The sequence below is a fragment of the Pelodiscus sinensis genome, chromosome 8 (genome assembly GCF_052426305.1).
Source record: "Pelodiscus sinensis isolate ZL-2025 chromosome 8, ASM5242630v1, whole genome shotgun sequence".
Lineage (NCBI taxonomy): Eukaryota > Metazoa > Chordata > Testudines > Trionychidae > Pelodiscus > Pelodiscus sinensis.
In genome coordinates, this window is record NC_143059.1 from 21694911 (window position 1) to 21709945 (window position 15035).

General features: G+C 41.6%; 1 protein-coding gene across 31 annotated transcripts in view; it reads right to left on the reverse strand.

The window, feature by feature from the left end:
• ANK3 (ankyrin 3) overlaps window positions 1-15035 on the reverse strand; it is a 639900-nt gene that overhangs the window by 253134 nt on the left and 371731 nt on the right. The window contains exon 1 of one of the 31 annotated variants that reach the window (XM_089780078.1): window positions 1816-1967. The exons of the other annotated variants lie outside the window; for them this stretch is intronic. Coding sequence (XP_089636204.1) covers window positions 1816-1851 — 36 coding nt within the window. The 5' untranslated portion in view covers window positions 1852-1967. Of the gene's footprint in view, window positions 1-1815; window positions 1968-15035 lie in introns of those variants that run through there. 31 annotated transcript variants of the gene reach the window in all.

Sequence of the window (15035 nt, forward strand, 5' to 3'; positions counted from 1 at the left end):
GTGAAGGGAACGAGAATCAGAACCTGCAATGAACAACGTTTTGAGAAGCAGAATTTTTTTTTACTGTACCCTTTCTGAACAGCTCTTTTCCATAGTTCAGTCCATCTCAGTTAGCAGGGTCTTCTGTTTAAACCATCATGCCATAGACCCACAGAAACACTAGCTCTACTCAGCTATTAACAAAATGCTGGCTAACAACAGTAAATTCCATTCTATTGTGACAATGATCATGCACAGTATGTAGTGGGTCAGCAGACTTCCTAAGCCACTGTTCTGGGATATAGCGATTTTTTAAACTTCAAGCAGTCACTCACACACATTATGTTATATTGAACATGATGGTACCAACTTCTAAAGTATCCATGCTCAGATACCGTACTTGCAATGATTCATTCTACTATGCAAAAAGAAGCAACATGGTTTCATGTGCTCTTTGTAATAGGCAAATTGCCTAATTATATTTGATATGCCTTTTTTTGCTTTTGAAACCTCTGCATATTTGTGCTTTCAGCATAACTGTGTTCATGTTATGTACGTAGTAAATGGGAACATATTAGGGAAAATAACAGACATTTACATGGGTTGTTCACACAGAACATTTAAATCCTGTGCTGGTGTTCTTAAGCACAAAATGTACTACTAAAGCAGCAGAAGTGAATATAACTTGATACACTTTTTTTCCCACTTTTAAATTGTATACTCTATGAGAGCCCTCCTTAACACAACAACATATAAAGCAAGAGTGTCCACAAGTAAAAGAGTAATTAGAAACAGTTTTTAAAAAAACCAGTTATTATGAATTAGCTTACAGAAATAACTTTCCTTCACAAAGGACACTTAAAAGTTGTATATTATGTTGCTATGACTTGAGCTAAATGACCATAGATTTTTCTTTTCTACTTTCTAAAACAGCTGCAGGAAAATTAGTTCCTAAGCATTTCTTAACTTGTCAGTGCATCAGTCTTCTTGGAAACTCTCTTAGCTCTTCAAAACATAACATTATTTAAACAAATGCTGGGAATCTGATTGTTGTTATTCCAAGTAAAATAAATGTATTTCCCATATTAATACATAAGAGTAGTCACACTGGTTACAAAGGATGATTAGCAATTAACATTCCAAAATGAAGAGGTTTACTAGTACCTAAATCAATAGCAGACAACCCAGTGGTGAAATGGATGAACAAAATTTGGACTTTATTATTTCTTCAAAAGCTAAATTCCATATTTTAAAGACTTATATTTGTGTGCTTTAAAAGGGAAGATTGTAAACTATACTCTCAACCTCATCACCTGCCTGACATTAACAATATTAATATACTAATTGCATCATTAACATTCTCTCTTTCTAAATTGTACTGGCTAAATACAATTCAGTCAAAAAGGGATAGCTCTGCTAAACAAAATTTGAAAAAAATAGGCATTTGTTTCTTTTAGTTGTACAAATTACTTGAAGAAAAACATCAAATAGTAAAATGAGGGCATGCTAGAAATAAATATATCCAGGTTATATTAGCCCTATGGCACATCATGAAATAATACAAAACTCCTTCTGGAATCCTCTTCCACAATGTCCTGAGTAGAATACGGATGAAAGAGAAAATACCAATTTCTGGATATCATTTGAATACTACATCAGTCGATAGTAAAAAAACAAAACAAAACAATATAAAACCCCCAAATGTAGGCTAGATGATACAATAAATAAAACTAAATGAATTTCTTTATCTGTAGTGTTTGTTTCAGCTAGTTAAGGATTTAAGTACTATTATAAATGATACGTTTAAATTTCATTTCAGAATCTGCAAAGGCTTACTTGTTCTGGGAAGCATTCTCCCTCTTCCACTGCCATTTTCTGTGGCCAGATATGAAACCTGATGACTCAATTAGTTAACACTTGGGACTCTGCATTACAGCTAAAAATAGCTGCCAGCAGGAAGTGTACATCTGTTTTTTATTAAAGAACTAAGCATGGTCACTTGTTGGACTTCCCTTAACGATATAAATGTAGAAGACAGCGGTTGTCAGTATTGTAAGAATTGCAAGAGAGTATGTTCCAGGATTCCTGACTAGCTTACCATATATGTAGGCTCCAACCCATTCCCTGTGTATGTAATCAGGATGTCTACAATACCAAAAATAGCTGTAGAATCAGCTGGTTAGAATACTATGGTTGCTTGGAATCACTCATGAAACAAGCTTTTGTCATTTTGCTTATCAGTTCTTTCCTGAGTAATACAGATTACACTTTGAACTATTTCGAAAGGCAACAATAACATCATTTTACACTCTGTGTGTTTTGAATGCTGCATATGCCTGCTTCCTACTCCATGGTAATTGTAAATTTATTCAAATTTTATGACTAATTACAGGAGATTTATACTGTTTGTTCTAGGGACTTTTTTAACTGAAAGACTCTTCGGTGTATTCTTCAGTTTCTAAATGAGAGAAATTATAAGTTGAACCAAAATTGCTTCAGAGGGATTCAATTTAGAACTCAAAGAGTAAAATTAAGACTGACTAACAGCAGCCATCAGAAGTTTTGTGTATGCTCTCCTGCATTTACTCACTCGGTTATGAGGAAAGATTTTAATTCTGGATTCAAAGCAGCAACAGATTGTTTAAATTATAATTTTTACAGCCCATTACTAGATTTAGAACTGTGCACTTTACTCTATGCATAGCCACACTGTTGCTCCTTCATCTGGCCTCACAAATGAATACTGCTGATCGAGGACACAATGCTACTGTCTGGCATCTGGGCAGGATAAGAGGACCAAGGGAGGAAAGGCAGAGGTATGAGTTTTGTCATAAAAACACAGACTTCTTTTGCCAAAGAAGGAACTCACAGGGCTTAAGGGAATAGCTGTAATTTTGTAAGCAGTAAGAGTACGTCTATACTAGCTCGTTAGTTCGAGCTAGGGAGGGTAATGAGGGCAAGCGGAGTTGCAAGTGAGTACGAGGTACTCACGAGGAGTTACGGTACTCACGAGGAGTAATGGTAGTTCGAATTAGGATCTTTAATTCGAACTACCTACTCTGTGCCACATGTAGCCACGGGCACGGAGTTCGGACTAAGGGGGATTTAAAAATGGCGGCGCCCGGGAACATGCAAATGAAGCCTGGGATATTTAAATCCTGGGCTTCATTTGCAACTCCGTTTGCCCTCATCACCCTCCCTAGCTCGAACTAACGAGCTAGTGTAGACGTACCCTAAGAAAGTGGATAGGGCGTTGGGGAATCAGGAGAGCTAACCATGCCACTATCCTGCTGTGTGACTTTGGGCAAGTTACTCTATATCTCTTTACCCTCCTACCATTTTGTCTATCTTGTTTATCTAGTTGGAAAGCTTGTAGGACAGGCATTATCCCTATTACACTGGGTTAGTGCCTAGCACAATGGTACCCCTGCCACCTCCATGCTACCATAATAATCATGGCCAAGTCTGTGGAACACAATTCTCTTGCTGCAGTATCTATGCCTGAGCCCATATAGCACAAGGCAGATTTCAGTCCTCTCCGTCCTGGTTACTGTGGCAAGTGAGTTCTTTTAAGTGGCTTTAGTGGTACATGCACTCTTTGCAGCATTCAGTATCTCTATGTCCCTTCTAGTGCAATTGTAGAAAATCTGCTGTCAATAAATATTTTCATGAAAAGGATTTTTTTTAAGGAAATAAACTTCTATTTTAAAATGGTAACAAGAGTCTGATTCAAACCTTATGTTGTGGCAAGTATTTCAAGAGTTTTGAAGGCATTTGGGTTTTCCTTGCTGTTAAATTGTATTATTTCATAGTAAACCATGACAATTTCTATTGTAATTTTGGCCCCAATTCAGCAAGATGCTTACTCATGCCTCACTCTAAGCATGTGAGCAGTCCCACTGAATTCAACAGTACTGCACATGTGCATGTGCTGCCCGAGGCTAAATAAGGCAGATTTTTAAAGACAAAAAGATAAACAACGGGGGAAATTTTCAAAGGCACAAATAGGAGCTGGGTTCCTAAATCTTTTTTCTGACTTGGAAAATTGATTTCTGGGTGTGGAGGGATTAGATTTTTAGTGGGAAACGTCAGCAAGCATACACACTGCACACATCAATAAAAGTACAACTGTTGCCATTGATGCTAAGCAAAAAAGGAAAAAATGCTATTTGGAAATTGGAATTAAGGATACTTACTTTGCATATTTTGATATAGGTTTACAATTTTGTGTTGTCGCAGTTATAAAACTTTATCTTTCTGAATTTGTCCAACCTACCCCTATTGTCCAACTCTGCCCAATAATGTTCCACAAGTGCGAAAATTTAAATGGAAAAAAAGGGGAAGAAAGGTTAAAATAAATACTGCTACCACCAGTTGAAACGATAAAAAGATAAAAATTAAATTCTACCAAGCTTAAAGTTTTTACATTTTTCCATAGCATGGGATGAAGACAGATTTTCTATGCTGTCATCCAATCCACAGATATGAAAGTAAAATGTTATAATTTGATGAAATTGGCAGAATTTATTCAGACAGAAGATCCTGTTTAAACTGATTTGTAGCACTGTCCCTTTATATCACCATTCCCTGCTCCCAAACCAGATGGGGGGGGGGGGGTCTTATGGTTACTGCTTGGAAGCAACTTAGAAACAAAACAGGACATGACACAGTTCAACAGAGAGAAAAACATTTTGGCAAGAAACACTGAAGATCTAGGAAAGGCAAACTGAAACATTTTAGACCGTAAGAAATGAGGATAAAATTAGCTACTCAGCTTCTAGCAGAAGTGATTTTCCTCCTTCTGGAAACTCTTGTTAATGACATTCAAAACTATCCTGAAATGCAAAGGTTGTATTAAGTTCCACTAAGGCCTTAGAACTAGTAGCTGGTAATCCACATCAATACAGATTTCTTGCATGTATTTTAAAGCTATAATCACCTCGATAATGAAGGACTATCGTTTTGAGTTTTATAGGAAACTGAGAAGAATCTTAACCACCATCGTCTAAATTCAGTGCTCACTGAAATCAATGGAAAGGTTTCCTTTAACTGATTATACCCCCTAATTATAAAATGCCAGAAATTATTTTCATCCAAAAAAACCCAAGAGTTTGCATGTGTTTGTGAACAAGCTATTTGTTTAAATACTGCAAGGCTAATCATAATGAAACTATTCTGTAAATTTTATACAATATGCTCCAAATGTTGCCAACGTAATTCTCTTGCCATTGGAGAGAATTACAAGTCACTTGAAATAATAAAACTTAACATGTAAAACAAAGTTAAGAGTAGGGAAAAGAAAAGAAAATCCTCCATAAAATAAATATTGTCCTGTTAAGGTCACCAATCACACTGGATCAAAATGAACAAAAAAAATAAAAAATAATGCCATGCCTCTGAACCTGCTAAGGCGTAAACATGGAATGCAATTCCTGACCAAAATCCAAAATGAGTTGGCGACACATGCACGCACACACTCACGCACACACACCAAATTATTCATGCAGAAAACTTAAAGCACTGTAGGGCAAATTCCTTTTGTGATCTCTGTTTCATTATTTTTTTGTACACAATGTAAATAATTTCAACAGCAAAGGTGAAGGAATGTCCATTTGTGTGGAATTTAGGGAAGTTTATAAGTAAAATTACTAATGTTTCTCAAAATGAGAGGTAATATGTGTTGGAATGTGTAAGATTTAATAGGGGTCCAGGAAGGCAATACAATAGTGGTAGGAGTCTGGCCAGAGTAGACATCGTCCTTTGAACATGCTTTTTCCTCTTTGTTCTTGCAGCCTGGAAAGCTAGATAATGGGTCTGGCCAAAGCAGGTATTATTCTTCCTGATATCTAAACATGCTTTTCCCTTCATTCTTGCAGCCTAGAAAGATAGATAAGCATGCAACTGCGCAGAATATTCATTTATTTATTTAAAATATTTTTACCCCACCTCTCTATTTAAAATATTCGAGGCGGCTTCCAAAATTTTTACAAACACTTCATAATAAAAAAATATTTTTTTTAAAAAGATATTATTTCTAAAAGCGCATCAAGAGACTAAATAATAAAAAAGTGCACCAAAAACTCAAGCATATCAAAATGAGTTTTTATTACTTGAAACACACTAGATTTAAGACCAAAAAAGACAAAAATTAAAAAAAATAAAAAACTTTTTAAAAAGACAATCTTTCTAAAAGTGCACTAAAACACTAAAAACAATAAAAAAGGACACCAAAAAGTCAAAAATAAAGTTTTAAGCTAGCAATTTAGGAGAAAGATTGGATGGCTAACAGTTAGAAACTAGCCTTAATACTACTTAGCCATCTTATTCCTACTTTGAATAAGAGATCCTCCGGAATAGGGCTTTATTCCGGAGGATCAGGCCAGTCAAGACACTTTTTTCCAACTTTTCCCAAAGCCGGAAAAAAAGCGGCGGCCATGTTTATTTAAATCCCACGGGGGATATTTAAATCCCCCACGGATTTCCCTATTCCCACTTTCAAAATTAGCATGCCCCTTCCGAAGAAGGGGCCAGTGTAGACATAGCCTAGGAGTTTTCATTGAATTTGGCCACATAAGCCCCTAAGGGCCGCTGAAGTTGATGTTGGGTACTCCTGATTTCTCGAACAGTAACACAATTCCCGACGTTGCCTAGTCCAGTTTATAGCAGTGTAGATGCAGAGATGGTGAAAGCTGAGGTTCTTGGCCTCCAGGAGGCATCTCACAATGACCCTGGCCAGAACTTGAATCTCTACCGCTCTCAAGGTGAACAGGAAACTGTAGGAAAATTTAAATTTCATTTCCCATGTGGCCAGCATTGTGAGCACACCTCAGAGCCAAGCAGCACACGTGGCCATGACTTCCAACACTTCCATAATTTCGATACTTCAAGTCCCACGAGCTCCAGTTCTCAGGGGTGCAGAACAGTGCCAGCATGGAGAGTCTGGGGAGATCTTGGACCTCACTGAGGGTGTGTCTAGACTACCTAGTTTTGTCGACAAAAGTGGACTTTTGTCGACAAAACTATACCAGCGTCTACACTACTCAGCAGTTTTGTCGACGCTGGTATACCTCATTTTACGAGGCATAACACCTTCTGTCGACAGAACTCTGTCGACAGAAGGTGTTATTGCCTGTAACATTGCGTCCAGACTACGGAGTTCTGTCGACAAAGCAGCTTGCGTTGCCGACAGAACTCAATGTGTCTGGATGCTCTTTGTCGACGGAAGTTTTGTCGACAGTATCTGTCGACAAAACTTCCGTCGACAAAACGGGTGGTCTAGACGTACCCTGAGGTATGTGAGAGGAATCCATTCTCTCTGAGCTCTGAATCAGCAAAACAATGTGGACATTTACACAAAGATTGCAAACTGCCTGGTGGCCACAGGATACTCCAGGGACACCCAGCAATACAGAGTCAAAATAAAGGAGCTGAGGCAGTCATATCAAAAGACAAAAGAGGCAAACAGATGGTCCAGTACATCATTCCAGCATGCCCTTTCTAGAATCAGCTACATGCAATTTTAGGGAGAAGGACTGATCAGCTTCCCAAGCCTGGCCAAGTCCAGCCAAGACACTCCTGACATCAGAGTGGAAGGCAGCAAGAAAGCAAAGGAGGAAGAGAAGGAGAATCCTCCTCGGCAAGAGCCAAGAAATTTGAATAATGTTGGAGCCAGTCTCCTCCTCTCAGGATGTCTCCCAACTGAACACTGATCCCAGGAGGGCACTTCCAATGACTTCCCAATTTATTTCTTACTACATGTGGGTTCAGACAATTGAGTGTGATGTGTGGTGCATTCTGTGACTACGTAGAGCTGGGGTGGGGGGCGGGAGTGCAGAACAGCTCATGAATGTGTCGGCAAATGGAGCTAGCTGTCTTATCAGCACATCTCCATGAAGCTGTCATCTAGGAACTCTTTGATGCTTCTCACAAGGTTTCTGGGGAGGCCAGACTTATGCCATACTCTGCAGTAAGCCATCTTCCCACGCTAAGCCCCAGGTAGCATTCTGGCCTCATTGAGCAACAAAGCGCTGTAGCACAAGACCCAGGTTTCTGGCACATTCAGTCAGCATCCATTCCCTATCACAAGGGAAGCTGTTAGCACTCTACCCAGGAAGCTAGGTGTGCCGGACACAGAGGGAAGTCACTCTGCCCCATTCTCCTCCCTCTGCCTCCTGTAGGCTGGGAAAGCAACATTTTCCCAGGAAGCCACGTGCCACACACTGCTCTACTGACATGACTGGACCCTGTGTCCCTCTCCCCCCCACCCACCTGCTGGATCCATGCCCTGACAGGCCCCTTACCAGGCCTGCCTCAGTGCGAGTCCAGAGTTTCGCTTGAGAACTCGGCTGTGTACCTGCTGTACAGTGGCCACTTTAAAGCAAAACTTTGGCTTTGCATAGAACACATCTCCATTGTCTTTACAGAGACTTTTGCTGTATGTTAACAGATTAGAATCATAGAGCTGGAAGAGACTTCAGAAGGTCATCAAGTCCAGCCCCCTGCTCTAGGCAGGACCAATCCCAACTAAATCAACCCAGCCAGGGCTTTGTCAAACCGAGACTTAAACACCTCTAAGGATGGAGACTCCACTGCTTCCCTAGGTAACCCATTCCAGTGCTTCGCTACCCTCCTAGTGAAATAGTTTTTTCTAATATCCAACCTGGACCTCTTCCACCACAACTTGAGACCACTGCTCCTTGTTCTGCCATCTGTCACTACTGAGAACAGCCTCTCTCCATCCTCTTTGGAACCTCCCTTCAGGAAGTTGAAGGCTGCTATCAAATCCCCCCTCACTCTTCTTCTGCAGACTAAACAGACCCAACTCCCTCAGCCTCTCCTCATAAGTCATATGCTCCAGCCTCCTAATCATTTTGGTTGCCCTCCGCTGGACCCTCTCCAATGTGTCCACATCCTTTTTGTAGTGGGAGGCCCAGAACTGGACACAATACTCCATGACATCTCTGGATCTGCTGGCAATGCTCCTCTTAATGCAACCTAATATGCCATTAGCCTTCTTGGCTACAAGAGCACACTGTTGACTGATATCCAGCTTCTCATCCACTGTAACCCCCAGGTCCTTTTCTGCAGAATGCTACTTAACTGGTTGGTCCCCAGCCTGTGACAATGCTTGGGATTCTTCCGTCCCAAGTGCAGGACTCTGCACTTGTCCTCGTTGAACCTCATCAGATTTCTTGTGGCCAAATCCTCCAATTTGTCTAAGTCACTCTGGACCCTATCTCTGCCCTCAAGCATATCTACATATGCGAGAAGTATGGGTAATAAGCAGGAAGAACTGGAATTGCTAACCAATAAATACAACTATGCTATCATTGGTATTACAGAAACCTGGTGGGATGGGACGCATGATTGGAATGTTGGTATGGAAGGGTACGGCTTGCTCAGGAAGGACAGACAGGGAAAAAAGGGAGGAGGGGTTGCCTTGTATATTAAAAATGTATACACTTGGACTGAAGTGGAGATGAACGTAGGAGATAGCTGTGTAGAGAGTCTCTGGGTTAAGCTAAAAGGGGTAAAAAACGAGGGTGATATCATGCTAGGAGTCTACTACAGGCCACCTAGCCAGGTGGAAGAGGTGGATGAGGCCTTTTTTAAACAATTAACAAAACTATCCAAAGCCCAAGATTTGGTGGTGATGGGGGACTTCAACTATCCAGACATATGTTGGGAAACTAACACAGCGAGGCACAGGCTATCCAATAAGTTTCTGGACTGCATTGGAGATAACTTTCTGTTTCAGAAGGTTGAAAAAGCTACCAGAGGAGAAGCTGTTCTGGATTTGGTTTTAACAAATAGGGAGGAACTAGTTGAGAACTTGAAAGTGGAAGACAGTATAGGAGACAGTGATCACGAAATAATAGAGTTCATGATCTTAAGGAAAGGTAGAACAGCACAATTGAGGTAATGGATTTCAGGAAGGCAGATTTTGATAAGCTCAGAGAACTTGTAGGTAAGGTCCCATGGGAAGCAAGACTGAAGGGAAAAACAACTGAGGAGAGTTGGAAGTATTTCAAAGGGACGTTGTTAAGGGCCCAAAAGCAAACAATTCCGCTGTGTAGGAAAGATAGAAAATATGGCAAAAGACCAGCTTGGCTTAACAAGGAGATCTTGCACGATCTCAAAATAAAAAAGGAGTCATATAAAAAATGGAAACTAGGACAACTAACAAAGGATGAATATAGGCAAGCAACACAGGAATGCAGGGGCAAGATTAGAAAGGCAAAGGCACAAAATGAGATCAAACTAGCTACAGGCATAAAGGGAAACAAGAAGACCTTTTATTAATACATTAAAAGCAAGAGGAAGACCAAGGACAGGGTAGGCCCACTGCTTAGTGAGGAGGGAGAAGCAGTAACAGGAAACTTGGAAATGGCGGAGATGCTCAATGACTTCTTTGTTTCGGTCTTCACCGAGAAGTCTGGAGGTGTGCCTAACGTAGTGAATACAAGCAGAGAGAGGGTAAGTTTAGAAGATAGGATACACAAAGAACAAGTTAAAAATCACTTAGGAAAGTTAGATGTCAGCAAGTCACCAGGTCCTGATGAAATGCATCCCAGGATACTCAAGGAGCTGATAGAGGAGGTATCTGAGCCTTTAGCTATGATCTTTGAAAAATCATGGCAGACAGGGGAGATTCCAGAAGACTGGAAAAGGGCAAATATTGTGCCCATCTATAAAAAGGGGAATAAAAACAACCCAGGAAACTATAGACCGGTCAGTTTAACGTCTGTCCCAGGGAAGATAATGGAGCAGGCAATTAAGGAAATCATATGCAAACACTTGGAAGGTAATAAAGTGATAGGGAATAGCCAGCATGGGTTTGTGAAGAACAAGTCATGCCAAACTAATCTGATAGCTTTCTTTGATAAGATAACGAGCCTTGTGGATAAGGGAGAAGCGGTGGATGTCATATACCTAGACTTTAGTAAGGCATTTGATACGGTCTCGCATGATATTCTTATTGATAAACTAGGCAAATATAACTTAGATAGGACCACGATAAGGTGGGTGCATAATTGGCTGGATAACCGTAGTCAGAGAGTTGTTGTTAACGGTTCTAAATCCTGCTGGAAAGGGATAACAAGTGAAGTTCCTCAAGGGTCTGTTTTGGGACCCGTACTGTTCAATATCTTCATCAATGATGTAGATATTGGGATAGAGAGTACGCTTATTAAGTTTGCAGATGATACCAAACTGGGTGGGGTTGCGACTTCTTTGGAGGATAGGGACATAATTCAAAATGACCTTAGCAAGTTAGAGAAATGGTCAGAGGTAAACAGGATGAGGTTTAATAAAGAGAAATACAAAGTGCTCCACTTAGGAAGGAACAATCAGTTCCATACATACAAGATGGGAAGCGACTGTCTAGGAAGGAGCATGGCAGAAAGGGATCTAGGTGTCATAGTGGACCACAAGTTGAATATGAGTCAACAGTGTGATGCTGTTGCAAAAAAAGCAAATATGATTCTAGGTTGTATCAACAGGTGTGTTGTAAGCAAAACTCGTGAAGTCATTCTGCCCCTCTACTCTGCACTAGTTAGGCCTCAGCTGGAGTACTGTGTCCAGTTCTGGGCGCCACATTTCAAGAAAGATGTGGAGAAATTGGAAAGGGTACAGAGAAGAGCGACAAGAATGATTAAAGGTCTAGAGAACATGACCTATGAAGCCAGGCTTCATGAACTGGGCTTGTTTAGTTTGGAAAAAAGAAGATTAAGGGGGGACATGATAGCGGTTTTCAAATATCTAAAAGGGTGTCACAAGGAGGAAGGAGAAAATTTGTTCCTCTTGGTTACTGAGGACAGGACAAGGAGTAATGGGCTTAAAGTGCAGCAGGGGAGGTTTAGATTGGACATTAGGAAAAAATTCCTAACTGTCAGGGTGGTCAAATATTGGAATAAATTGCCAAGGGAGGTGGTGGAATCTCCCTCTCAGGAGATATTTAATAACAGGTTAGATAGACATCTGTCAAGGATGGTGTAGACGGAGCTTGGTCCTGCCTTGAGTGCGGGGGGCTGGACTCGATGACCTCTTGAGGTCCCTTCCAGTCCTATTATTCTATGATTCTATTCTATGATTCTATACATCTCCCCCTAGCTTAGTGTCATCCGCAAACTTGCTGAGGATGCAATCCATCCCCTCATCAAGGTCATTAATAAAGATATTGAACAAAACTGGTTCTAGAACCAAACCTTGGGGCACTCTGCTAGAAACCGACCGCCATCCTGACATCGAGCCGTTGATCACTACCCACTGGTTCCGGCCTTCTAGCCATCTTTCTAGCCATCAATTAGGATTGGGTTTAATACAATGTATCTCCTGTAATGTGTGCCCTTATAACTTTTTGTTACCATGGGAACAGCAGCCAGATCACTGCCTATTCTCCCAGCTCCACCAGCTGTCAGCCTGGCACATTTCTGTAGGCAAAAATGATCAAGGGAAAAAATGTTCAAGGAGGAAGTGGACTGGATGAATACGTTCCTGGGAGATGCAGGCTGAGCATCAGGACAGGGTCGCAGTATGGCAGGAGGAGAGCATGCAGGGAGTTGCAGGAGAGGCAATAGGAAAGTATCTTTTCCACTCTGATGACAGTAATGGAGCACGTGGCTGCGTGCCTGGACAACAACCCACCCAGAACCCCGTTCACCATCTGCCAAATAACTTTCCCTCCTCCCCCAATTCAATAGCCTCAAAAGTGCCCAAGGTCCCCAGGACATGGGGAAAGGGGAGAGGAGGCAGGACTTAAGGGCAGCTTTAACCTCCAGGACCTTGGGAGGCAAAAAGAGTGTCTCTCTCACATTTCTAAGTCTGTCGCCCCTACTTCGGGTTCCCATCATGGACTTCTTTTATTTACCTGCTGTATTCCCTAAGTAAAAAAGCATGTCTGAACAATAGTCTCTTTATTGCTTGTACTGCAGTGTGGGAGATTACAGGCAAACACACTGAATGCAGAGGCACCTCACTGAGAGCAATGTGCATGGGTCTCAAAACTGGCCATTCATGAAACTTTCTTTCTGATTTGTGCTGTCCCACACTGTACTCTCCTTATCATGCTAAAGTCTGGCTGCTCAAAATGTTTGGCTAAACACTCTGCTTCAGCCCATCATCATGCCAGATAACTTTCCCCCTTGCTCCCGCGAAGATTATGGAGCACACAGCAGGCTGACACCACAAAGGGAATGTTGTAATTGCTGAAGTCTAACTTAGTCAGTAGACTCCTAAACCTTCCCTTTAAATGTCCAAAAGAACATTCAACCACCATTCTGCACTTGGTCAGCCTGTACTGGGGTCCAGGTTGCCCCAGTATGGCTTCATGAGCCATGGGAGCAAGGGGTAGGCTGGGTTGCCAAGGATCACTACATTTCAATGTGTCTATTATTTTCCAGTCTTCGAAAAATGTTCCAGTGTGCATGTTTCTGAAGAGGCAGGAGTTCCTAAAGATGCAGGTGTCATGCATCTTTCCTGACCATCCCATGTTGATGTCAGTGAAATGGCTCTTGTGAACCTCCAAGCACCTGTGGTACCATGGAGAAGTACCTCTTGTCATTGATGTACTCCTTTGGTAAGGTAGTCAGGAGCCAAACTGGGGATGTGCATTCCATGTATCATCCACTGCAGTTAGGGAACCCTATCACAGCAAAGCCATCTACTATGATATCCATGTTTCCCAGACCCATGATCCTCATTAGCAGAATGGTATTGGTTACCTTGGCTACATGTATAATGACAGACTCCACTGCAGATGTGCCCACTCTGAACTGATTCCCAACTGACTGGTAGCTGTCTGGCATTGCAAGCGTCAACAGGGCTATTGACATGTGCTTCTCCATGGTCATTCTGCTATTCCTCCACTTCAGAGCAAGGGAAAGCCATTTGCAAATTTCCAAGAAAATTTGCAGCCACTGCTGATCATCCCAAACTGAATCACAACTCAGTCCCACTGTAGTAAGAAGAGAGTTCAAAACATAAGCTCACATAGCACAGGCTGGGTATGAGGCCTGAGTCCTAGGACAGCAATGGTCAAGACTTTGCTAATACAAAGCAAAGGGGTTGAAATGACATCTCCTGTAGAGGAGGAAGAAGGGATGGCACAGCCCTTAAGGAGGTCCCAGAGAGAAATCAGGCCCCCTCGAAGGTTAACATGTCATATGGTTGGAGTCAGCAGTGAGGTGACTATGTATCATCTAAGCATGAGTTCAAGTGTTCGTCATGTTGGTGTTTACCTAAGGCTAGATGCCTAAATTATACCTATTCTAATGGGCCTATACTTTACCCTCCATTGGATGTTACCCCACCAATAGTAGAAATTAATGTATCAATTGTACTGTAAGTTAATCTGTTATTTTTTTGTACTGGTTCCCTAATGGGGATATTAAGGATTTCTCTGGTGGGGGAGAATGTAGTCCCCTTACTAAAGGGGCCTCTGACTTTTACTGGGAGGATCCTTTGTGCTGCAATCTAGCACTAGAGACTATAATTCCCATGAGCCCTTGGGGAAAAGGAGGGAACGGTGGGTCTTCCAGGCTATGCAGGCAGAGTTGTTGGTGAGCTCCATTTTTGGAGATTGGAGACAGATTGGTAGTGTGGAGCCTTTTTTCCAGTCCAGGAGCTGCTGCTGGAACCAAACCCTGCTGCTGGAAGCCTGCTGGGGTTTGGATCTAGTAGGCTGCTTCAGAGGCTGTTGGTAATTGTCCCTGGTGGGGAGAGACCCTGGCTGTACCTGTGGCTGAGAAGGGCTTGCTCCAGTGGCAGAGAGATTGTGCAGCTGGCTACTCAGCTTGGACTAACACACACAGAACCTACACAGGGCTGTCTCCACTCCAGCTGCAGACCCACATGCAAGTGTCTGGGACTCTGAAACCAGAGGGGTGCACACTCTGGGATGGGATACATGGTGGCAGTGTAAATGCCAGATGGATTTCTTTCTTGTTGTGTATTTTGTGAATTTCTTTTATTCAATTTTAATCTGTTAAACCCTGTTTCTTTAAGATGTTAAGTAAAGGTGTGTTAATTCTAATTTAATAATTATATGTCTATTATTT